This window comes from Macrotis lagotis, chromosome 1 (assembly GCF_037893015.1).
Source record: "Macrotis lagotis isolate mMagLag1 chromosome 1, bilby.v1.9.chrom.fasta, whole genome shotgun sequence".
Lineage (NCBI taxonomy): Eukaryota > Metazoa > Chordata > Mammalia > Peramelemorphia > Peramelidae > Macrotis > Macrotis lagotis.
In genome coordinates, this window is record NC_133658.1 from 173,412,495 (window position 1) to 173,438,005 (window position 25,511).

General features: G+C 33.5%; 1 protein-coding gene across 15 annotated transcripts in view; it reads left to right on the forward strand.

Annotated features, from left to right (window-relative positions):
* Nucleotides 1-25,511, forward strand: part of KIF16B (kinesin family member 16B) — a 563,734-nt gene that overhangs the window by 77,841 nt on the left and 460,382 nt on the right. For all 15 annotated transcript variants that reach the window (XM_074209395.1, XM_074209396.1, XM_074209398.1 and 12 more), the window contains exons 11-12: nt 5,676-5,741; nt 10,502-10,561. In XM_074209395.1, the coding sequence (XP_074065496.1) occupies nt 5,676-5,741; nt 10,502-10,561 (126 nt within the window). The remainder of the gene's footprint in view (nt 1-5,675; nt 5,742-10,501; nt 10,562-25,511) is intronic.

Sequence of the window (25,511 nt, forward strand, 5' to 3'; positions counted from 1 at the left end):
GGAGTACATGGCTTCTCCTGGTTTATCAATACTCTCAAGATGTACTTTTTGGTTATTGTATGTTACAAATCGCAAATTATGCTCTTTTGATATTTAAAATGATCATTACATGACTTTAATTTTGCAATCTTACTTCCTATTATTACTTTATTTTGGTTATTTATAAACTTAGTTACTATACTGATTGGGTTTGGTGGTTAGGGTGGACAAGAACAAGATAGAATTTTAACACAATTATGAGAATATGAGACATAATTGTAAAGAATTTTAATAGTTAAGTTAATGATTTCAGAGGACATTGAAAGCCTTAACCTCCCTATCTTCCTAGTGGAAAATAAATTAGAATGTCCAATTGAAATTTATTAATTTTTTTCTCATTCCACATGCATCAGTTGGGGGAAGGGAAGGGAATAAGAAAATAATTAAAATCCAGACTATAACAAATCATCCTTTGTCATGTGTTTATTAGTAACCACATCTGTTTTTCTGCCATTCTCTAGGCTTAAAGCAAATTGTGAGAAAAAGGAACCAAATTGTAATATTTTTGTTCTATCTAGGATCTCATTGGTATGGGTACACCAATGCAATTCATCTCCAGCTGTACAAGTCAAAACCCATCTGTGCCATCTTAACCTGTACAATACTTATCTGAATTCTTTCATAAATCATTAATAGAGGATCTGTGTGATGGACTGGGAGAAGGCTTTCATTATTTCTTTTAAATCTTGGGGAATACACGAGCAGCCCTTGAGCCATCTGTCCATTCTTTTTTATCCTTCATTTTTTTCAACACTTTTTTATCTACCTCTTTTGCTTTTTATATCACTTTCATTTCCAAATATATGCCTTCTCCCATAGTAAAGAATTAAAAAGGAAGAGAAGATGAAAATAATTCAGCAAAACCAGTCAGTGCATCGACTTACATTTGACAGTGTATTCAAGACTTTATTAAAAGGAAGAATTGAGAGATATTGCCAATAATTACTTTTTTGAAATGTTCTCAGGTTTAGTGGAAAAATATGGTAGATTAAGGAAAATAAAATATTTCTTTATAAATTTTTCCTTTTCTCTTGTTTTTTTCTTTTTTTTTTTAGGTTTTTGCAAGGCAAACAGGGTTAAGTGGCTTGCCCAAGGCCACACAGCTAGGTAATTATTAAGTGTCTGAGACTGGATTTAAACCCAGGTACTCCTGACTCCAGGGCCGGTGCTTTATCCACTGCACCACCTAGCTGCCTTCTCTTATTTTTTGAACAGAATTTTTGAGAGTTCTAAAGCATCAGTTCCCTTACATTTTATAATGGTTTTAATAGATGGAGTCCTTCAATATTTAGTTATTATTTTGCTTCTCTGTATTCTGAATTAGGAAGGAAAAGTGTACATTTTTGTTTGCATTAACTACTTATGTTAATTTAAAATATGAAAGTTCTTCTGATAGTTTTCTCTCAAAACAATATATAACGTGATAGTTTAGAAATACATACATGTGTACATATTCTTTATTTACAAATTTTCTAGATTTGTAAACTGAAGATTAGTGGCCTTTTGAATAACCTGTAATACAAATTGCTGCTGAAATATAAATGATTAGTGTCACATCACAGTTTTTCCAATACAGGCTACAGTTGTCACACTAACCACTACTACATTGTAGGTTAATTTAGGAAAGCAGTTGTAGTATTCCATTTGACATAATTCAGACATTTCCTTTTTAGACTTCAGCAGTTTTTTAATCTCATTGGTATGGACATTCCCTCCAGTTATGTGGATCTAAACTTTTTTGTGTTTCTTCATCCTGTGTACCTTCTATCCATGCTTGGGGGGCGGGGAGTGTCCACTAGATCTCTCAAAGAAGTTTGGATACCAGTAGAAGAGAAGAGCTTCTCTTCTTTAGTACTCATCTCTAATACTACTTTATCCTGTGCGATAGATATAATGCACAAACTGCCTTAGCCATCTCCTTAAGACCAGAAATTGTTGAGCAGGGAAAAGTCCACATTTGTTGAGGGAATTTTCTTAGCTCAAATCAGTTCTCTGTTTAAGTGATATCAGAAGTCTCCCCTCCCCTCCCCCCCAACCCCCCAAATGATGCAGTTGCACATGATTGTGGCTGTAGGATTTCAAAGATGTCTATTTCACTTAAGCATGTAGTAACCCACTTTGGATCCCCTTGGATATTTTGTGAATGAATGAATAAACACATCGAACCCACAAATTTCATTCAGTATTTGATAGGTTGCTGGAAACTTGATGGCAACTAGGTTAGAGAAGGACCTGATTACACGTCATATAAAGATTGGTTGAAGAAACTATGGATATTTAACCTGTTGAAGAGAAGACTCTGTGAGGACTTGATAGATACTTTCAAGAAGAGGGATGGATACTTTCTTCTTGTTTTCAAGGAGGAATGCCATGTAGGAACTGAGTGGAAAATTGCAAAATTAGACTGAACCTCATGGGAAGCTTCATTATAATTAGCTCTCTTCAAGAAGTGGAATGGGTTTCCTCAGGAGTATTGGTTTCTCTTTCATTAGAGAAGTTCAAGCACCCTACTTTCAGTCCCAGTTCCTCTTCATTTTGAGCAGAACTGCTCTACAAGAGATGTAAATAAAGCCAAGACTTTTTCATATAGTGAAGATGAATGCCTGGAAAATATGTTGGTTGAGATTGAGAATCCCATAATACTGTCTTCCCTCTCAGTATAGTCCTGAATAAGGAAGCATAAATATTTCCTGTCTCCATTTGATCTTTGTAAGAAAGTAATTAGCCTGCTATGTGCAGTCAATGTGGTAAACACTAGGGGTACAAATCTGGGAACACACCCGACTTGGCCCTGTAGGAACAGACAACATGGACATAGATCAGTACAGACAGGTGGAATTGGAGCCGAGGTGAGATGGGAGGTTCCAGATCTGTGGACAGCCTGGGTAAAGGCATAGGAGGAGAGACGGGATGGAATGTCCCATTCGGAGTATAGTTTAGTGGAGGCTTTAATGAATGCCTTTTATTGTTTTCAGTAGAGAGCCGATGATGCATGAGACCAAGTTCTAAGGACTCCATATTTTCAGGATATTCAGTCTGCATTTCTGAATTTGATCTAGAGATCACTTGACTTAACTTTCATTGAGTTCATGGTGACATTTGTGTGTAATCATCTCTGGAGTTTAGTTCAATATTCTTCAATTCAGTCCAATGCAGTAAACATTTAATAAGCACATAACTCTGTGTTAGAAATTGTGCTTAGCCCTCAAGGGGTTTATAATCTAATAGCTAAAGACAATTCACAACAGGAAGCTGAAAAGCAGGGAGAGAATCATCATGTTCTGAGGAATCCAAACCAAGGAGAGCTGCTAGTAGAAAATGAAGAATCACTGGATGAATATTAAAAAAAATAACATATATATATTTGGAAAAATAAAATATCAATTAAAAATGGAGAATTTCTTAGAAATTTCAGATTCTAGATCTCTGTAAAGGAAAACTTTTGGAGGGATTTGGTACTCAATCCTATTTTAGGTGATCAGCTTATCCTGGAGGGAGCATGTAGAGCCATATTCATGAGCAGAGAAAGTACTGTGCTACAAGATGAATCCTCATCTTAGCTCCCTTTGGGCAAGTTTTCACCTTTTTCCTTGGGCACCAGTACTTGACTGGCTGCAAAATATAGCATGGACTTGAACTTTTGGAATCCTGGACCTCAGGTGGCTCCCAGTTTTCCAGGAGCTTGTTCTCCTGAACTATTAAAATTTATAAAGTGAAAGTTTGCACTTCCACATTATTCTCTACCTTTGGGGCCATTTCCATAATTGCACTCAAAGAGATTGCTATTTACAAGTTGGTTTGCATACTGGAACCAGTTATGGAATGTCTCTGCCTGTTTCATGATCTCTCTTGATTCTGATATTTCCTTTTCTACCACATCAGTTAGGATAGAGCATGTTTATATATCAAAGGGTAAAAGAAGCGCTCGCTGACATCAAAGCACTTAGAATCAGTGACATTCAAAACCAAGCACCCATGGTGCTGTTGGCAGGATGAAACCAATTATTTGTCCAGCTAATTTCAGGACCTAATTTGGGAAAGATAGAGATGATCAGCAGTGCATGAAGGAGAAACATACTTTCTTTGTATTTTGTTAACAAGGTAATCATCGTTATTTATTGGAAGTCAGCTTTATGTGGTGTCTGCATTCATTTTATTCTCTTTACCATATTTATTTAAAAAGGCAATTTGTACATGCTTTATCGGACAGATTTTCAGGATATACTTCATTCTCTTGATTATTTGATTGCATTTTTTTAATAGGAAAAGGAAAAGGCCACAAGTCTTTAAAACCAAGTGTTTCATTGTGCAAATCCAATCTGAGAAATTTATTTTTGACTATTTACCCCTGGGTTTTGTTTTCACTTGAAAAAATTAACTAACATTTATTTTCATTCTCTACCATACCACCTCACCACCTCTGGAAAAACAAAATAAAACCCAGGTAATAAATGGTCAAACAAAATAAATTCCTATATTGACCATGTCCAAACTGGACATCAGATTCTTCATATTGAATCCATTGTCTTTTTTTTTTTATGAGAAGGTGGATACTATTCTTTATCACTGGTACTCTGTTTTTGTATTTGAGTATTGTGTTGATCAAAGTTCTTAAATCTTTATACGTGTGTGTGTGTGTGTGTGTGTGTGTGTGTGTGTGTGTGTGTTATTGCTATTACAGAATTACAGAAGGGAAAGGGTGGTGGGAAGGGAAGGGGGAGCAGAGAGAGGTTCCCTTCATTACTTTTTGACCAATTATGATTTAAGGTCTAATAAAGATCAGATCCTCTGATAAATTTAATATATAATAATAATAATAATAATAATAATAATAATAATAATAATGGTCTACCATAATGAATGGTAACCTCATTTTTGAATCAATAAATGGTTGTTTGAGACAATACAGACTTATCCTAAATTAATTAAATTTGAAATGCTTGATTAAATAGGCATGTGTTCTTAAATACCCATTATAGCATATAAATTCCTATATTATTTTTAGCGTGGGCAATTTTGTATTCCCAGAATACTATATTCCAAATGCCAGCATGGTTCATTGAGAATATTGGTCATCCTGAACTTCAATACAAAGTTTGATTTCCTGTGGTTATTTATTTTATTACTTATAATTAAAAATCAAATTTCTATGATAAAAAAAATCATGTCCTATGTCCATGAAAATTTGAAGCATTTTCAATTCAAAAATTTTATGAATATAGTTTAAGAAATTAATCAAAAGCTGACATTTCCTTCCTTTTTATTGAGAGTTGATTGCTCGTTAAGAAGCCAAGTTATTAACTGTTATCAAATTTGGTAAAGGTATACAAATATACATGTGCACATATATTTGTGCATGTATACATAAGTATATTTGTGCATATAGACACATGAATATGTTTTTAGCATGAATGTTTCCTATAGATTGACAAATAATCCTGTATTATTCAGGTGGACTAATATTAAGCAATTCATTCAGTTTGTAAATTGATTAATTCTTAATCGGTTTATAGTAGGAGACAATTGGGAGTCACTGTTCATAAATTGTTTACCCTTTTTTATATACCAGGAAAAAATGTCTTCTGTGTCTAACTACTCTTTACTAATAATTATACTCATTTATATTTTAATTTTAGATTGCACTATTGGACTCGCCAACAGCTTTAAGTATGGAAGAGAAACTCCAGCAAAATGAAGCAAGAGTAAGTACCAATTTATCACATACTTGTAACAAATCTCTATGAGTCATATGCTCTTTTGGTTATTTTAGTGTATGACATCTGAGATGTAAATATCTTTTTCCTTAATTCTGCCTCTTCAAGGAAAGTGAACAGTTAAAAAAAAAACCCAAATGTTCTTTGTTTTCTGATATTTTTCTTTGGACACAATTTTGTTGGTATAAGAAATTTCTTTTCCAATGTGGGAAATTTCCCCCACAAATGCAAATATGTATTTTGGAGAGTTGCCTGGGGTCCTGGGAAGTTGAGTAAATTTCCTTGGGTCTTCTTGAATTGTGTGTGAGAGAGAGGGCATAGATTTTTAGTGACCTGAGGGCAAGGGTTGTCTTTTACCTCCTTTTATATCCTTCAATGCTCAGCACAGGAACTGTGCTTAATGAATGTTTATTGGTTGATTGACTCAAACCCGGGCATTCCTGAATCTAAGATCAGTTCTCTGTCCATTGAATCGCATTACTTCTCTTGGTCCTATGGATCAGGGCAATGGGAAGAGAATAACATAGAGCATCTACTATAGGCTGCACTGTATATGCTAAGTGCTTTCCAGATATCTCATTTATCTTCAATAACTTTGTGAAGTGGGTACAATTATTATCCCCATTTTACAGTTGAGGAAACTGATGTGAACAGAAGTTAAGTGATTCTTCTAGGGTCATACAGCTAGTAAATGCCTAAATTTTGTACGACTTGAAAGTTGAAGTATCTCTAATTTAAACTAATTAGAGGCTGAAAAAGTTAAAATATCATTGGGACTATCTAAATAGTAAAGAAATTTATTCATCTGCACTACATTTATAATTAAGCCAAGAATACAGCAGAGGTCCTGGTAGCTGAAAATTGTGGTAGGTTAGAAGTGAATTACATGGAAAATTAATGCCCATCATTAAATTGCAAGTTTAAAAGTTATTTCATATGTTATATCTCTTTTCTCATTTCTTTAAATTGTTTTTCTCATATGAAGTAGTTTGAAATTTTGTAGAGTCAGATATCTTATAAAATCAGCCTACTTCCTTTCTATTGAAAACTGAAAATAATATATCTAATTTAGAAGTATAATAGAGTTTGGAAAAATAATTTCTGAAAGTCAGTGAGGGTATATTAATAATTGTATGTATTTCTGAGTTCAGGTAGGTGCTTGATTGCTTAGGAAGGAAGGAAATACGTATTTATTAGGTTAAATTAGTTTGCAGATAGGGAGAGTATAAGGTGTTGTGATGACTAATAGGAAAGCAGAATAATGAAGGGCAACAGTCCATATTCCAAGGACTAAATAGAATGTGGGTGAGGTGATGCTTTTTGAAAACTAGTTTCAATACTGCCTGATTAAATGGAATAATTTATATTATGTAATGAAAAAAGATTATGAAAAGAAAACAATTTTGAGGAACAATTTTGGGCCATATTTTATTTCAAGACTCATTGATTAAGCTTAAGTAAGGGGGGGGGGATCAAGGTTTTCCCTTAAGGGAATTTATTGTAAAGTCATCAGATGATCCTAAAGATGAATTGTATAGAGAAATAATATTAGTAGAGACTTTCATTTGGAATGACCATTGTTCTCCTGAAATGTATATCTTTTTTTGTTTTAGGGTTTGTTTGTTTTTTTGCAAGGCAGTGGGGTTAAGTGGCTTGCTCAAGGCCACACAGCTAGGTAATTATTAAATGTCTGAGGCCAGATTTGAACTCAGGCACTCCTGACTCCAGGGCCAGTGCTCTATCCACTGTGCCACTTAGCAGCCCCCAATGTATATCTTTTAAAACCCAAATCTAGTTTGCACACTGAACTTTTTTTAATCACATCTTGATTATATTTGAGAGGGAGTACGATATGGTGGTGCTAAGAAGTCTCAAGGACGATGGTACTCAGATTCTGCCTCTAAAACATAATCTTTTTGTTAGCCTGGGCCAGTCCTTCATTTGCATGTTGTTTGGACCCCTCTCGGGAAGGATCCAGAGGAAATGCTTGTCTGCCTCAGGAGAGGAAGTTCCCTCCTGCTGGTGAAATTAAATGTCTTGTTCTGGTAATAGTTATTAGCAATAGATAATAGTCATCTAAAATATTCAGTTGACAAAAACCCTTAACTGTGTTGCTTGGAAATCTTAGCTTGTTTTAGCAAGATCTCATTCTAATCTTTTGCTATTTTTGTTTAGCTTATGTTATTAGAATTAAAGATCATTACCACAATCACAATGATAAAATTTCAGCTTTTTAAGAAAACTGATGAAGGTTTTTTTTTTCAATAACTGTATGTAGATTATGGTAATCAAAATTTCTGGCAAAATATTTGAAAAAATGTGGTTTTTCATAAGTTTAGAATTATTTGATTATATTTGAAAAGGATTGGATATGCTTCCTTTGATGAGAAATTTTTGGTAATGTGAATATTTTTGCATTTCAAAAAGAAATTTCTAACTAGAAAACAGCTGCTAACTGTGATTTTCTACATTAATTAAGTTTTTCCATCTTCTTAGTTTCAGCCCGTCGACGAAGGAATGATATTTTATTGGTATTTTAAATCAGCTTCTTTGTGCAGATTTTTTGACTGAGTAAAAAAAAAAAAACCTAACCCTGAGTGTTATATAATTTCTGTCTACACCATAAAAATCATCTGACATTGAATTATCCCTTAAGACTTGGCCCTAACCTGAAGCAGTAATATTAATTTTATTTTCAAATCCATTAAGAAAAAGATGGGTGGTGTCAGTAAAGCAGTTCAGTATTATGTATAATTTCCTTACATACTAAGAGGATTCTAGATATTGGAATTAAGTATTCATTCATTTATTAAATAGTCTATAGACCATTTAGGAGAAATATTAATTCCATGCTCATGAATTCTGAAAGTCCCCTCTACCTGTTCATCATCTTCTATCATATTTTTTCCTCTGACTTATGAGTCTGAGCCTTATTCTTTATCCTCACTGTGGCTTCCAGCATCTCTCTCTCTTGTTCTTTCCAGCCATCACTCTTCACTGACTACATTCTTTCCTTCCCTGTTTTGACCCTATGGTGAACAACTCTAGTCAGCTCTGAAGTATGGAAACCCTGGGGTCTCTTTCTCACTGTCCTGTTATATAGCATGCTTTTCTAACTCCATACCTTGGATTACTCTTACCATCTGCTGTCTTTATTTGTCCTCACATGCTGCTGAATGAAACTAAAGAAAATCATGAAATCAATCTGTTGTACATCCACTACAACTTGACATATACAAGTTCCATAATCTCAACTAGGTCCTGTGAGTTAGATGTGGTTATTATTCCCATTTTGCAGATAAGGAAATGAAGGTGACTTCACTTTACCAGGGCTGCACAGCTGTCTGAGGCAGAATTCCAATCCAGATATTTCTGATGTCAAGTGTAACCTCTACTTGCTTTACTAACACAATATTTATTTTTCTTATTAATATACTCATTCCTTCATTGAATTTTAGAGTTGGAAAGGACCTAAGTGGTATCTAGGTTAATCAGCTTTGTTTTACAAATTTGCTCAAGCTCACACCTTTGACAGATAGATGCTTAAACTAGGATTTAAACCCCCCAAATCTTCTGAATCCAAATTTGGACCTCTTTCCTCTCTAGCCAAGTGAAGAAATACATGAATTAAAGTAATTATCAATAGCATGGTTGGATAAAAGATGGAAGTGTTTTTTGGAAACTCTAGTAGATTTGAAAGAGAATAGTGAGTAAAGGAGGAGATGGCAACAGAGATAAAGATGAAAGAAATTTTGAAAAGATGAAGTCTTCATACTATGCTGCTTCTGTGCTCCTCTCATTTCATCCCTTCTTGTGGATATTTTATCCATGTGTTCTATACTCCCCTTCTAATTTTTCCTGTGTTTTCTAGATCTAATTTAGGGTTTGCATTTGTATTTTTTTATGGTCTTATTTTAATTACTTTTTAAAAGATTAGGATTATATTATTAGATTGCATTAAATTATAAAAAAATCATCATTCAAAATTTTCAACTAATGCTTAGGAAATAGTTTTGGAAAGTTGTTTAAGGCTCAGGTTAAATGACTTGCTCAGCATCAGAAATCTAATATTAGAGACATAATTTGAATCCTGTCATCTTGGCTCCAAGACCATCACTTGACCCATGATGTAGTGCTGTTTCTATGTTGGTGGGTCAGGTCATAGACATTTAAAAATGTACATCTAATATAATTTCACTATTATAGAAGAAAGTTGATCTTATTATAATTTGCCTTTATTAAAGTAGCAACTGAGCCATAAAATAAAAAGACAGGACTCAGACTTGGAAAATCTGTTAATTAGTGAATAGAGCAGATTATCTCTCAAAGAAAACTGCGTCAAAGATTGTCTAATCACTACATCTCATTATAAGAAAAAATAAATCACTATTTCCTAGTACCTGAAGTATAGTACAGCAAAATTAACAATTAAATAGGAAGCTGCCATACTTGATTATCTAAAGTTGATTAATATCCATGAAAACTGCTTTTATTTGAATAGTGAAGGCTTTAAAACTCCAAGCTACATTTGTACATATTTGATTTTGTTAGCTCTTCAAGATAGGGAACAGCTATATAGAATGTCATAAAATCCTTTGAATTATTTTTGTGAAATAGTTGGGTTGTTTTGCTTAAAAAACATAATATGTACCATCATAAGTTGTCAGGAGTTTGAAATTTTGTTGATAATGAGGGAGTCACAGAAATTTTTTTCACTGAACATTTATGAATATTTATTTTATTTTCAGGTACAAGAATTGACCAAAGAATGGACAAACAAGTGGAATGAAACTCAGAATATTTTGAAAGTAAGAACTGATCATAACTTACAATGACATTTTGTCTTCAGACAATTTTTTTCAAGTGTTGCTATCATATTTTACTGGAAAAATGAGTGAAGTTGTTTAGCATAGTTTAATTTCTTTAAAAATTTATCTGCGTGATTAGGAGTAAGAGGCAAATAAGCATTAAAACTACTTGGGGTATTTATTACATTTATGATGAAATCATCTTTCTGTTGGATCTTTTCCATTTTTGACTCGGCAAAGCACAGAAATCTGTTGAATATTCAAGAGCATTTAGTGCTTTAGTGTATATCTCTAATGCATAAAACTAATATGAAATGTGTTATTAAATGCAAAAAAAATCACTTGAAAGAAACTACTGTTTATGAAATTTGCATCCATTGCATGATTGGTTTCAGGAATTGCTAAACGAATAATTTTTAACAGATTGTTTTTTACCTTTTCAAATTCCAGACAGAGATGATATAAATTTCTGGCAGGAGAAATACATAGTAAAGACAACCTTTTAACAGCCTCCTTAATTACAATATATGATGCTCTCTGTTTTCATTTTTGTTCATCTTTTTGCTGATTGCTCTAACAGTGGACTGGCTGCCTGTATTGAAAGACTCTTCTTTGGTTGAAAATATGAGCCTAGAATCTGTTGTTTGTTATTTTTTTATGATGAAAAGTGATAAAAAGACTGTCATCTTAAGATTCCTATTTCTGAAATGTTGAGGAGAAAATATTTTCTGCAAACTGAAAGTGGTCTATTATCAGGTTTCCTTTTGAATTGTCAGCATGGATGTGTAGCAGGTATCTCCAATGGGCAGGACCCTATGCTGGCATTTATGTTGACTTTTGCCTTAAGGAATTAACATTTTTTTTCATATAAAGTGCAAGCCTTGTCCTTAAGAAATTTACTAGGGCAGCTAGATGGCGCAGTGGATTACAGTACCAATCCTGGAGTCAGAAGAACCTGAGTTCAAATGTGGCCTCAGACACTTAATAATTACCTAGCTGTGTGGCCTTGGGCAAGTCACTTAACCCTGTTGCCTTGGGGGAAAAAAGAAACCGTCTAATAAGGAAGAATAAATACAGTAAATACAAAAAGAGTAACATGAAAAGTACCATGGGGTGCTATGGATGAAAAAAGATCACTTTCACTAAGGACTTCCCTCAGGGAAGGCTTATTGGAAGAGCTAATGCATTGATTGAGCCTTGAAGAAAGGGAGGGATGTCAACTGAACAAGATAAAGTCGGCCCATGATAGATACAGTGGATAACTTGAGCAAAGATAGGATAAAAATCGATAATAGAGTATTCTGTTTTAGCTAGAATCTATCATATACAAAGAGAAGAATATAATGAAAGAAAGGATGTGTTGGATCTTTCTATGTCAAAATTAGAAGTTTTTTTTTAAAATTAGATTGACTTTGGAGAGACATTGAAAAATTTTTGAATATGATCAGAATGGTTCAATATGAACATTATTTGACCAGGATTGTGAAGAAAAGATCACTTGGAAAATGAAGATAGGCTCGAGGCAGGAAGAGAAGTATCATACTTTAGTATAGGTTATGATAAAGAGAGCCTGGTGAGGTTAAGAGTTCATTTTTTCTTTACTTTTTTTTTAACCTTCATTAAAAATAATTTTTGCAGTATTTGTAAATTAGAGCAGTGACTCTCAAACCTCTTTACATTAAAAAATGTTGAGAATCTTCTAAAAACATATTTATATGGGTTATATTTATCAGTATTTACTGTATTAGAAATTAAAGCCTCTTAGTATTACTATGAAAGTAGTTTTGACCTTACAAAATCTCTTGAGAGATTGCTCCCAGACCAAGAGAAAACCACTGAGACAGATTGTAATTCCCCCAACAGTATAATACAAGCTTCATTTCCTTAGCCCTGAAGAATAGTTAAGTAGCCTGATACTGTGGAAAGAATGCTAGGTTTGGTGTTGAGGAAGATACCAGTTAGATATCTGCTTCCGGAGCTTACTAGCTGTATTACTGTGAGTGGGCCATTGAATCTTGCTAAGCATCAATTTCCATCTGTTGTAAAATACAGAAGTAATCATACGTATTGTTCACACTTCATAGGGTCACATAGAAGTAAAATAATTAAAACACACCATAAAGTGTGACATAACTGAGTTGTAAGACCTCATCCATTCTTCCTGCTTCTATTGCTGGGTTGAACTTTCTGTAGGACTTCATTTTGGAGCTAGCTTTTGGCTCTGTATTTGGTGACTGTTTCAAAAGTTGTAGTCAGCAGAAAATATAAAGATCTAACTGATTCTTTAAGGAAGATAGATATGTTACTGATACTTTTTTGTCTACATCATCACCTCCTGAATACTTTTTAGCATTTGGATTGCTTTAAGAGTTGAGACTTTTGTTATTTTGTGCTGTTCTCAAATTCTGAAGGTTTTTGCTGTAACCTTACATCACATTTTCCTGGATGCAGAAGTTAGTGAGAGAAAAATGAGATTCAAAAAAAAATGTTTTTTAAACTATCAGATTATCCAGATTTTCTCCCCTTGTTAGTAATAATGTTCATTGTCACCTGTCGCTGGGCTGTGCAGAGATCTGAGCATCTTCTCATCTCCATTTTTGAATACTCACTTGGGCCGTCACCTCTGAGAATTTAACCTTTCTCCTTGCCCCTGATGGCAGCAGGAATGCTTGGAGAGATGGAGCCATGGCCTTTGACCCAAGAAAACCTGACTCAGTTGGCCTTCATGTCAATAAAGCTTACCTTTCCTGCTTGTCGGAGTGGATGGCTAAGTGCTGTTGCATTTTAAGAAGTTTAAATAATTTAACTCTTTTTTAAGGTCATTAATATGCTTCACATATTTTACATAAAAGGGAGTTTCATAATGTTAAAAATTTAAGCCTTTTCATTTCTTAGACTGTTGCAGTGTTTCTCTAAATTATTGCTAAAGGAGGTTTATACTCATTGTTAGAAGGTTACTGACTATGTGGAGCATTGAAGATGTTTTTTTTTTCATTCAGTGATATTTGATTTGAAGCCCTATATATTTCTTTTGATAGTGATTTACATAAATCTCAGTTTTTCATCCAATACAAAATGAAGACAAGGTTTCAAAATTCCAACTGTAACAAAAATGACACTCAAATTTAAAAAAGAAATGTTGCCAGAAGAAACATAATTGGGGGGAAATAGGTCCCCAGGAAAAAGGACCTAGGTTTGATTCTAGACTCTGATCCTTTCATCACCCCTTGCATGACATCTTGTCTCCCTTCATCCTTTGTTAAATGAGAAATTAAGACAAGATGATCTCTAGGGTTCTTTCCTGATCTAAATCTTTAGACCATATGACAATAGCAAAAAAAAAAAATCTCAAATGGGCTTGGAAGGTACAAGAAAGAGACACAGGTCTACCTTGCTTAGCCTTTACCACAATTCTTAATATCTTTTCATCTACAAAAATTGCCCAACTCTCCCTGCCTCCCACCAATGAAAAATTCACTGTAATTGATTCTAAATTAAGAGAAGGGATCCAAAATCATTCTTTTTCTTTTCCCTCTTTGCTTCAACTTTTGTGCATCACCTTTTGAGTCATCCATACTGGCATTTTGTAATTTTTTTTGAAGACCCTGGGTATGCTATTAAGACTGCTAAATAACTTAGATAAATCATGAGTATTTTGGAGTATAGCATAAAGCTAACAACTTCCTGGCAAATACAGCTTATGCTAAATGAACTGATTTTGTTTAATGCCTGTAGAGATTGATTTGAGAATTATAATGAGATCTTCTTTAGAGGACTTGGTTTATTTTTTTTTAAACATGTCTCATCCTCTACTAGAAAAGATTTTATTTGATTATTCCTTTGTGTTCATAATCATACACAGGGGTTCTGATAATTGCTTATGAGGAACTACGGAGAGGCACTTTGAGTAATAATATTGTAAACTGCTTCATGGTATAGTGTAATTGGGGACAAAAATAAAACTCAATGTTCTAAGTTAGCCATATTATATCAGATTTTAATTGTATGGAATTATTATATCCGGGCCAGGAGAAAGCATGACTTCTACCTTTTGTACAGCTGGGAAAATGGGATCTAGTGAAAAAGAGTCTCTTGAGCTTTCTCCTTATTGACTGTGCTTGATGTAACCATCATTTGTCAAGTGATGGAGTTGGATTAGATGATTTCTGAAGTCCTCTTAAATTCTATCATTCTATGAATCTGGAGTGAGGAAGCATATAATTAGTAGATACTATTAATAGAGTTTAAAAGGAATTAGGCTACAACTTTAATATAACAGGGGGTAGGGTGAGAATGAAGAATGGCAATGTCCATATGAAAAAGAAAAATAATTAAAGAGAAATTCTCATTGTATTTATGGTCTTTTGGAACTTTTTGTATGCAAAGTACAATGAGAATACAGTTTTTGTTTAATTGTACATGGTTCAATTTTGTTTTGTTATAGATTATGTCTTTGAAAATTGGTTGTTTCTATATGTTTATATCTGATCTTGAAATGAAATAAACAGTAAATTCAACTCTCCAGAGGAGTAGAAAATGATAGGAGAGTTTCTGGCCTTTCTGCAATTTTGCATTTCTATTAGAAACCCCATATGTGTTTTGGTAATATAATGGACTGTAGTACTATTTTAAGTACTGGTATCACTGTTTAGGCATATGATATATTTGGGTTCATGGAATTTGACTCATGTGTGGTAGAAACTAGTCGTCAGGAAGTTGCCCAGGGCTCCAAATTGTTAGACCCTATAAAACAAAGGGTTGAGGGAAACTGTCTAAACATTTTCTTTACATAGCATTTGCAGCTGTGCTTAGTTTTTATTTATGAAAATTAATCTATTGCAGTCATTGGATTAATAAGGATACACATCCTTTTTAACTACAGTTTATTAACCTCATTATGAACAAATGTTTAGATATTTCCAGTTTGAAATTCTGACCTTAAGTAATCATATATGTTGTTTATATAGAGTCACAGTGAATTTAAAAAGATAAAGGATTCATTACTTCCCTGAACACAGTCCTTTTAAAATATTTGATAATTCTGAATGGACACCTAGTTTCTTTTAGAAAGTAAATTGTACTGATATAATTTTTATATCACATTTCCATTATTATACTTTCCCCTTGTCCTTTTCAGAAAGCTATCCTTTGTAATATGGTATTACAAAATGAAATTTTTAAATTTAATTTTTTTCTATTTACATGCAAAAATCATTTTCATCATTCATCCTTTTGCAGACTTTTGAGTTACACATTTTTCTACCACCCTCCCTTCTCTCCCTTTCCCCTTTCTCCATGGCAATCAAAAAATTTTTTTAAAGATGATATAAGACTAAACAACATTACAAACCATATGCCTTATTTATAATGTGTCATACTCCATTCCTGTGGTTCTCCACTTCTTCATAGAACAGAATGATGAAGGGGAGAAGGTGGTAATCTTCTCATGGAGGCTCTTGGGTGTCAAAACTTCCTCATTCAGTTTTCCTCATTGTTGTTTTTTCCATTTAACATTGTTGTAGTCATCATGTACTTTTTCCTGGTTTTGCTTTTTCCGCTTTAAATCAATTTATGTCACTCTTTATGTATTTATCAGATTCATGATTTTTTTTACAGCATAGTAATATTTCATTATGTTCTTGTACCATAATTGGTTTAACTGTTCATTAATCTACTTCATTTCCATATGTATACTACCATGAAAAGTCCTTCTGTAAATATTTGCTTTATGTGGACTCTTTTTTTAATCATTGATAAATTTGGGGTATGTGCTTAGTAGTAAAATCTTTGACTCAAAGGATCTAGGCATTTCATCATTTTCTTGACACAATTCCTGATTGTTTTACATTTGTTAAAAACTCTACTAGTGGTGCATTAGAGTGCCTCTCTTGAAAGCTGATGTCTAAATGGGAATGGTGTTTTCATGGAGTTATGTTCCCACAATCTGGAAATATTGCTACTCCAGTGTACAGTGGATAGAGTACTAAACTTAGAATCTGAGTACTCTGGATTTGAATTTCCCCTGAGACACTAACTAGTTGTGTATTCCTAGGCAAGTCTCTTAATGTATTGGAGCATCAATTAACCCATCTACAACACTGGGATAATAATAAATCCTGTCTCTTAGGGTTCTGTGTTAAGAGCACTATATAAATGTTAACTATTATTCTGAATTAAGCACCTTGTTTCTGCAAATACCCCTAATCAATCTCTAACCTATAATAATTTATTTGATTTTGTTACATTAATTCAATAACTTTTTGGTCAGGAAGTTTATATTGAGTGACCTGGTCTTCAGTTATTTTTGAAGCATCCACTATGTTTAAGACTTTGTGGTAGGCACTGAGAATACTATAAAAAGATGAAAAATAGGTCACTAGGTGGCACAATGAATCAAGTGCTAGGAAAATCTGAATTCAAATCCAGCTTCAGATATTTAACTGTGTGACCCTGGTCAAATCACTTAATCTGTCTGCCTCAGATTCTTCAACTGTTAAAAATGAAGGTAATAAAAATAAAACCTACCTCACAGGGGTGTTATGAGGATTAAATGAGACAGAGTAGATCTATAAATACTAGCTATAGTAGTCATACAATTATTATTAGTGAATTAAAATTTATTATTATTATTATTATTGTTATTAGGCTTTTGCAAGGTAAATAGGGTTAAGTGGCTTGCTCAAGGCCACATAGCTAGGTAATTATTAAGTGTCTGAGACTGGATTTGAACTCAGGTACTCTTGACTACAGGGCCAGTGCTCTATGCATTGTGCCACCTAGCTGCCCCCTATCATTATTATTATTATTATTATTATTATTATTATTATTATTATTATTAAGTCCCTGCTTATTAAGAACTTATATTCTGACAGGTACTATGGAACATGAACATAAGGATAATACAATATGTAATATGATTAAAGCAAGAGAGTGTTCTAGGAAAATTTGAGAAAGAAGAAAACATTTTACTTGGAAACAGCAGGAAAAGTTCTTAGAATAGATGGGGCTTGAATTTAGATTTGAAGGAAGAGAAGTATTTTAGCAGAAAGGAGAGTATATTCTAGGCATGGGCCTGTGTTTGTAGAAGTTGACTTTTGGCTAGAGCAGAGCACATGAAGGGTGGCAACTAAATCTGAAAAAGCACTAGAAAGATGTATGGCACAGAATTTTTAATGGAAGGCTAAAGAGTTTGTATTTTATCCTAAAGGTCAGTTATCTCTAAATATTTTTCATTGTGCATATCTATCCATAAAATTTTTTGAATGTAAATCCCTAATAAACTTATTTGTTGTTATATACATGTGTTTTTATATGTAAATGATAAAACACAAAGCTAGAACTTTAAAAGGATGAGAAAAAGTAATTGTACTATATTTAAAATAATTTTTGTCATTGGTTTAAAAAATCTTTTTAATTAAAAGGAAAGCCTGTAATTGAATTTGCTTCATTATTTTTATAAATCTTGATTTAACACATTTGAATAATAGTGAGTCAAAGGTCTGGTTCTAATTTTACTTTATTTCTGTAATTGCTTTTAGATTCTTAGCAAAGATACATAGTTATCGGTGGAAGAAATGCTTAGTATAATACTTTTTTCCCCCCATTACCATCTACCCTATATGCCAGGATTTTTGTTGAAATTTGACTAGGAAATTTTCATCTTCCTTATGTCATTCAGTCATTCTTGAAAACTAATTTTAAGGTCTTTCCTTTTGTATATTTTAAACAAATTAAAAAACCCAATTGAGGACAGGCATTCTTATAACTTCACTTTTAGGGGGATTAACTTATTGTTGGATTGGTTTAGATTGTCATTGTTTTTACCTTGTAATGTGAAAGAGCTCACATTGGGAATGAAATGTCAATTCTGATATTTTCTGTTTTCTTGTGCTTGCATTATGGGAATTATGTTCAGTCAGTACTTTCTTTGTAGGACTTTTTAAAAAGCTGTTTCTCCATATTGTGAGTCAGTCACTGAACATTTATTAAATGCCTACTATTTCTCAGACATTATACTAAACCCTGGAGATACAAATGCAAAAGAAGACAATCCCTACTTTCAAGGAGCTCACAGTCTAATGGGAGGATATACCTTACAAAAGGAAGCAGAAAGCAGGGTCTGATTAAGAAGTGGAGCTGTAAAGGATTAGTCCAAAGGAATGCAACACAATGGGAAATGAAAAGTAACTGTCCCTAGGCACCTTCCTTAAATGCCCTCCAAATAGAAAGGTCCAGTTAAAAGTAGATAATATAATCAATGAACCTACTTTGCCTGGTTCATTCTGTTGAAATATAGTGAAAGTTAATGATGATTGAGGTCAACTCCTCTTCTTTGTGAAACCCTTATTTTCCCCTTGCATCCATGTGTGACACAAGGTCATCTAATGTATGGATTAAATGAGAGTGACAGTATATTAAATATGATGTAAATGTCTTTTAAATAAAGCTAATAAAAATAAACATTCTAATATTTTCCTTCTATACTCCCATGGATTGACTTGCTGACTCCTAGGGTATGTACACTGTGCCTTGGGAATCAGTGAAATAGACAATTTCCAAAGGTTCTTTTGTAGGATAGTGTCATAGTGATACCTGTGTTTTAGAAAAATTAATTTTTTCAGATGTGTGAATTGGACATCTTGGACAGGGTCACACTTAGCCACTGATGCCATTGTGTAGTATGGTAGTCTTATGAAGATATTTCCTAGATAACATATTCAAATCCTTTATTATAATTAAAAGAAATCTTTTTGAAACTTTTTGTCTTTAATAATCATTTCAAGAAGGTACCTTAGATATTGAACTTTTTTGTGACAAACATTTCATAGTGGCTACATTTGAAAATTTTATATTTTTTTTCTTTAAGAAAAAAAGCACCTTATTTTTATTTTTTTCCTTCCCAGAATATTTACTAGTTTTCAGTTACTCACATTTTTCTTAGTGGGTTTTTCAAATTCAGTCACTCTCTTTTTTCCCATAATTCTAAATTACTTTCCAGAATGGCTTGACCATTTCATCCTTCCACCAAGAGTACATTTGTATATCATGTTTTTCCATAGCCCCTCCAACATTGAATATTCCCATATATTACTTACTATTATTATTAGTGATTTAGAGCATATTTCCTTGGGTATATTAGACTTAATTTGTCAAACAGATTATGGTTCTATGATTTACCTTTTCTTTTAAAAAAATCTGTTTATATCCTTTAACCATTTATCCATAGAAGAAGGGTTCTTCATGCTATATATTTATATTAATTCCCTACATAGAAAGAAGTGATTCATCCATCCATAAATGAACTTCAAAAAAATTTGGCACAAGATTTTTTTTGAGCAAACTCTACTAAATTTTCAAGGGATAATTAATTCCAGTGTTACACATTGTCTTTTAAATATTGCTCATCTGAAAGAAATTATTAGAATTTTCTTATCCATTCTGAGGTTTTTCCTTTTTATTATCACTTTTTCTCAGTTAATTCTGAATTTTCTACATTTTGAGATTTTTGTATTCTTTTAGATTTATTTTTATTAAAGATCTTATTTGAGTTTTACAATTTTCCCCCAATCTTGCTTCCCTCCCCCTCCCACAGAAAGCACTCTGTCAGTCTTTACTTTGTTTCCATGTTGTACTTTGATCCAAATTGGGTATGATGAGAGAAAAATCATATCCTTAAAGAAGAGAAGAGAAGTCTAAGAGGTAACAAGATCAGACAATAAGATATCTGGTTTTTTCCCTAAATTAAAGGGAATAGTCCTTGCACTTTGTTCAAACTCCACAGCTCCTTGTCTGGATACAGATGGCACTCTCCTTTGCAGACAGCCCAAAATTGTTCCCGATTGTTGCACTGATGGAATGAGCAAGTCCTTCAAAGCTTGAACATCATTCCCATGTTGCTGTTAGGTTGTACAGTGTTTTTCTGGTTCTGCTCATCTCACTCAGCATCAGTTCATGCAAATCCCTCCAGGTTTCCCTGAAATTCCGTCCCTCCTGGTTTCTAATAGAACAATAGTGTTCCATGACATACATATACCACAGTTTGCTAAGCCATTCCCCCAATTGAAGGACATTTACTGGATTTCCACTTCTTTGCCACCACAAGCAGGGCTGCTATAAATATTTTTGTACAGGTAATGTTTTTACCCTTTTCCCTCATCTCTTCAGGGTATAGACCCAATAGTGGTATTGCTGGGTCAAAGGGTATGCACATTTTTGTTGCCCTTTGGGCATAGTTCCAAATAGCTCTCCAGAAGGGTTGGATGATTTCACAGCTCCACCAACAGTGTAATAGTGTCCCAGATTTCCCCCATCCCTTCAACAATGATCATTATCCTTCCTGGTCATACTGGCCAATCTGAGAGGTGTGAGGTGGTACCTCAGAGAAGCTTTAATTTGCATTTCTCTAATAATTAATGATTTAGAACATTTTTTTTCATATGGCTATGGATTACTTTGATCTCCTCATCTGTAAATTGCCTTTGCATATCCTTTGATCATTTGTCAATTGGGGAATGGCTTTTTGTTTTAAAAATATGTCTTAGTTCTCTGTATATTTTAGAAATGAGTCCTTTGTCAGAATCATTAGTTGTAAAGATTGTTTCCCAATTTACTACATTTCTTTTGATCTTGGTTACATTGGTTTTATCTGTGCAAAAGCTTTTTAATTTAATGTAATCGAAATCATTTAATTGGTTTTTGGTGATATTCTCCAACTCTTCCTTAGTCATAAACTGTTCCCCTTTCCATAGATCTGACAGGTAGACTAGTCCTTGATCTTCTGATTTGCTTATAGTATTGTTTTTTGTGTCTATGTCCTATAACCATTTGGATTTTATCTTGGTAAAGGGTGTGAGGTATTGGTCTAATCTCAGTTTCTTCCATACTAATTTCTAATTGTCCCAGCAATTTTTATCAAAGAGGGAATTTTTATCCCAATGGCCAGACTCTTTGGGTTTATCAAACAGCAGATTACTATAATCCTCTCCTACTTTTACACCTAGTCTATTCCACTGGTCCACCACTTTATTTCTTACCCATTACCAAACACATGACTGATGCTTTATAATATAATTTTATATCGGGTGGGGCTAAGCCACCTTCTTTTGCACTTTTTTCATTAAGCTCCTGGCAATTCTTGACTTTTTATTTCTCCATATGAATTTACTTACAATTTTTTCTAACTCATTAAAGTAATTTTTTGGAATTTTGATTGGTAGAGCACTAAACAGATAGTTTAGTTTTGGTAGAATTGTCATTTTTATTATATTAGCTCTACCTATCCATGAGCAGTTGATATTTGCCCAGTTATTTAAATCTAATTTAATTTGTGTGAGAAGTGTTTTATAATTGTTTTCAAAAAGATTCTGAGTCTGTCTTGGCAAATAGACTCCCAAATATTTTATATTGTCTGAGGTTACTTTGAATGGGATTTCTCTTTCTAGCTCTTCCTGCTGTTTCTTGCTACACATATATAGAAAAGTTGAGGATTTATGAGGGTTTATTTTATAACCTGCAACTTTGCTGAACTTTCTAATTGTTTCCAGTAGTTTTTTAGATGATTTCCTGCGATTTTCTAGGTAGAGCATCATGTCATCTGTAAAGAGTGAGAGTTTTGTCTCTTCCTTCCCAATTCTAATTCCTTTAATTTCTTTTTCTTCTCTAATTGCTGATGCTAACATTTCTAATACAATATTGAATGGTAGTGGTGATAATGGGCACCCTTGTTTCACCCCTGATCTTATTGGGAATGCCTCTAGCCTCTCCCCATTGAGTATAATGCTTGTTGATGGTTTCAGATAGATACTGCTAATTATTTTAAGGAACAGTCCATTTATTCCTACACTTTCTAGTGTTTTTAATAGGAATGGATGCTGTATTTTGTCAAAAGCTTTTTCAGCATCTATTGATATGATCATAAGATTTCTGATAGGTTTGTTTTTGATATAATTAAGTATACTAACAGTTTTCCTAATATTGAACCAACCCTGCATTCCTGGAATAAATCCTACTTGATCATAATGTATTATCTTAGTGATGACTTGTTGTAATCATTTTGCTAAGATTTTATTTAGGATTTTTGCATCTATATTCATCAGGGAGATAGGTTTATAATTTTCTTTCTCTGTTTTAACTCTTCCTGGTTTAGGCAACAGTACCATATTGGTTTCATAGAAAGAGTTAGGCAGAGTTCCATCTTTCCCTATTTTTCCAAAGAGTTTATATAGGATTGGAACCAATTGTTCCTTAAATGTTTGGTAGAATTCACTTGTGAATCCATCAGGCCCTGGAGATTTTTTTTTAAGGAGTTCAGTAATGGCTTGTTGAATTCTTTTTCTGAGATAGGGTTGTTTAAGTATTTAATCTCGTCTTCATTTAACCTGGGCAACTTATATTTTTGTAAATGTTCATCCATTTCATTTAGATTATCATATTTATTGGCATAGAGTTGGGCAAAATAATTTTCAAATTATTACTTTAATTTCCTCCTCATTGGTGGTGAGTTCACCTTTTTCATTTATGATACTAGCTATTTGGTTTTTTCCTCTTTCTTTTTTTTAATCAAATTGACCAGAGGTTTATCAATTTTATTGGTTTTTTCATAATACCAACTTTTGGTTTTATTTATTAATTCAATAGTTTTTTTGCTTTCAGTTTTATTAATTTCTCCTTTAATTTTTAGAATTTCTAATTTGGTACTTAATTGGTGATTTTTGATTTGTTCTTTCTCTAATTTTTTTAGTTGCATGTTTAGTTCATTGATTTCCTCTTTCTCCAATTTATTCATATAAGCATTTAGAACTATAATATATCCCCCAAGAGTTGCTTTGAATGAATCCCATAGGTTTTGGTATGTTGTTTCATTATTATCATTATCTATGATTAAATGGTTAGTTCTTTTTATAATTTGTTTTTTGGTCCACTCATTTTTTAAAATGAGGTTATTCAGTTTCCAATTTGTTCTGGGTCTATATCTCCTTGGCCCAGTTTTGCATATGACTTTTATTGCATTGTCATCTGTGAAAGATGTATTCACTATTTCTGCCTTTCTGCAGTTGATCATTAGGTTTTTATGTCCTAGTACATGGTCAATTTTTGTATAAGTTCCAGGTACTGCAGAGAAAAAGTTATATTCCTTTCTATCCCCATTCAGTTTCCTCCATAAATCTGCCATATCTAATTTTTCTAACAATCTATTTACCTCCCTAATTTCTTTCTTGTTTATTTTATGATTCGATTTATCTAGATCTGATAGCGGGTGGTTGAGGTCTTCCCACTAGTAGAGTTTTCCTGTCTATGTTTTCCTGTAATTCTTTCAGCTTCTCTAAGAATTTGGATGCTGTCCCACTGGGTGCATATATATTCAATATTGAAATGACTTTATTGTCTATGGTACCTTTTAGGAGCATATAGTTTCCTTCCTTATCTCTTTTAACACTATCTATTTTTGCTGCTGCTTTGTCTGAGATAAGGATTGCTACCCCTGCTTTTTTTACTTCAGCTGAAGCAAAATATATTTTGCTCCAACCTTTTACCTTTACATGTCTCTCTGCTTCAAATGAGTTTCTTGTAAGCAGCATATTGTAGGATTCTGGTTTTTTAATCCACTCTGCTATTTGCTTATTTAATGGAGAGTTCATCCCATTCACATTTAAGGTTATGATTACTAATTCTTTATTGCCCTCCATGCTATCTTCCCTCTGTTTGTATTTTTCCCCCTTCCCCCCCTTTATCCATATTCCCCAGTCTTTTGTTTCTGAAAACCACCCCCTTGAGTGTGTTTGCCCTCCTATATCACACCCTCCCCTTTCCCTTTTTCCCTTTTCCCTTCCTTTCCTTTTATTATTTCCCCTTATTGCCCCCACTCCCCTTCCCTTTATCCATCCCCCCCCTCCCCTCATCCCCTTTTAATACTTGAAAAACCTTTCATCAACATTAAGGGACTGAAGGTGTTTTATAAGTTAACTGAGTATGTGTAGGTTGACTTTAAGCCAAGTCTGATTAGAAGAAGATTCAGGTGTTTCTCCTCTGCTCCCTTCTTCCCCACTATTACCATAGGTTTTTTTGTACCTCTTAGTGTAATGAGATTTACCCCGTTCAATCCTCTCCCTCCTCCCGTCTCTTTCCTGTCCCCCATTTTAGGGTGGTAGTGTTTTTTTTTTTTAGATCAGTCTATCTAAGTCATAGAAAATTCTGAGTGTCTGACCCTTCTAGTTCTGTATATTCTCTCGAATAGAGTCTAAATTCCTGAGAGTTATTAAAGTCTTTCTCCCAAATGGGGTTAAAGCCAGTTACATCCCATTAGATATCAGTCTCATGGATAGGTCATGAATGTGCATCATTTCTGGCTAGGTGTATTCTCTCTGTTAGAGTTACATTTATTGCATTTCATTTTTTTTCTTTTACCCCCCCCCTTTTTTTTTTTACCTTTTCATGTGTCTCTTGAACCTCCTGTTTGATGTCCAAATTTTCTGTTTAGCTCTGGTCTTTTCATCAGAAATTTTTGGAATTCTTCCATTTTGTTAAATGTCCATCTTTTTCCCTTGGCTGCATTCCAAACTCCTGTGCTCTTTGAAATGTCTCATTCCAGGCCCTTCAGTCCCTTAATGTTGATGCAGGCAGGTCCTGCGTGATCCTTACTGTGGCTCCTTGATATTTAAATTGTTTTTTTCTGGCTGCTTGCAGGATTTTCTCTTTTATCTGATAGTTCTGCAGTTTGGCCACAACATTCCTTGGTGTTTTCATTTTAGGATCTTTTTCTTGTGGGGATTGATGTACTCTTTCAATAACTACTTTGCCCTCTGATTCCATGATATCAGGGCAGTTTTCCATCACTAGATCCTGTAATACTAAGTCCAGGCTTTTTTTTCTCTTCAATGTTTTCAGGGAGTCCTATAATTTTTAGATTGCCCCTTCTCGATCTATTCTTGAGGTCAGTGGTTTTGTTGATGAG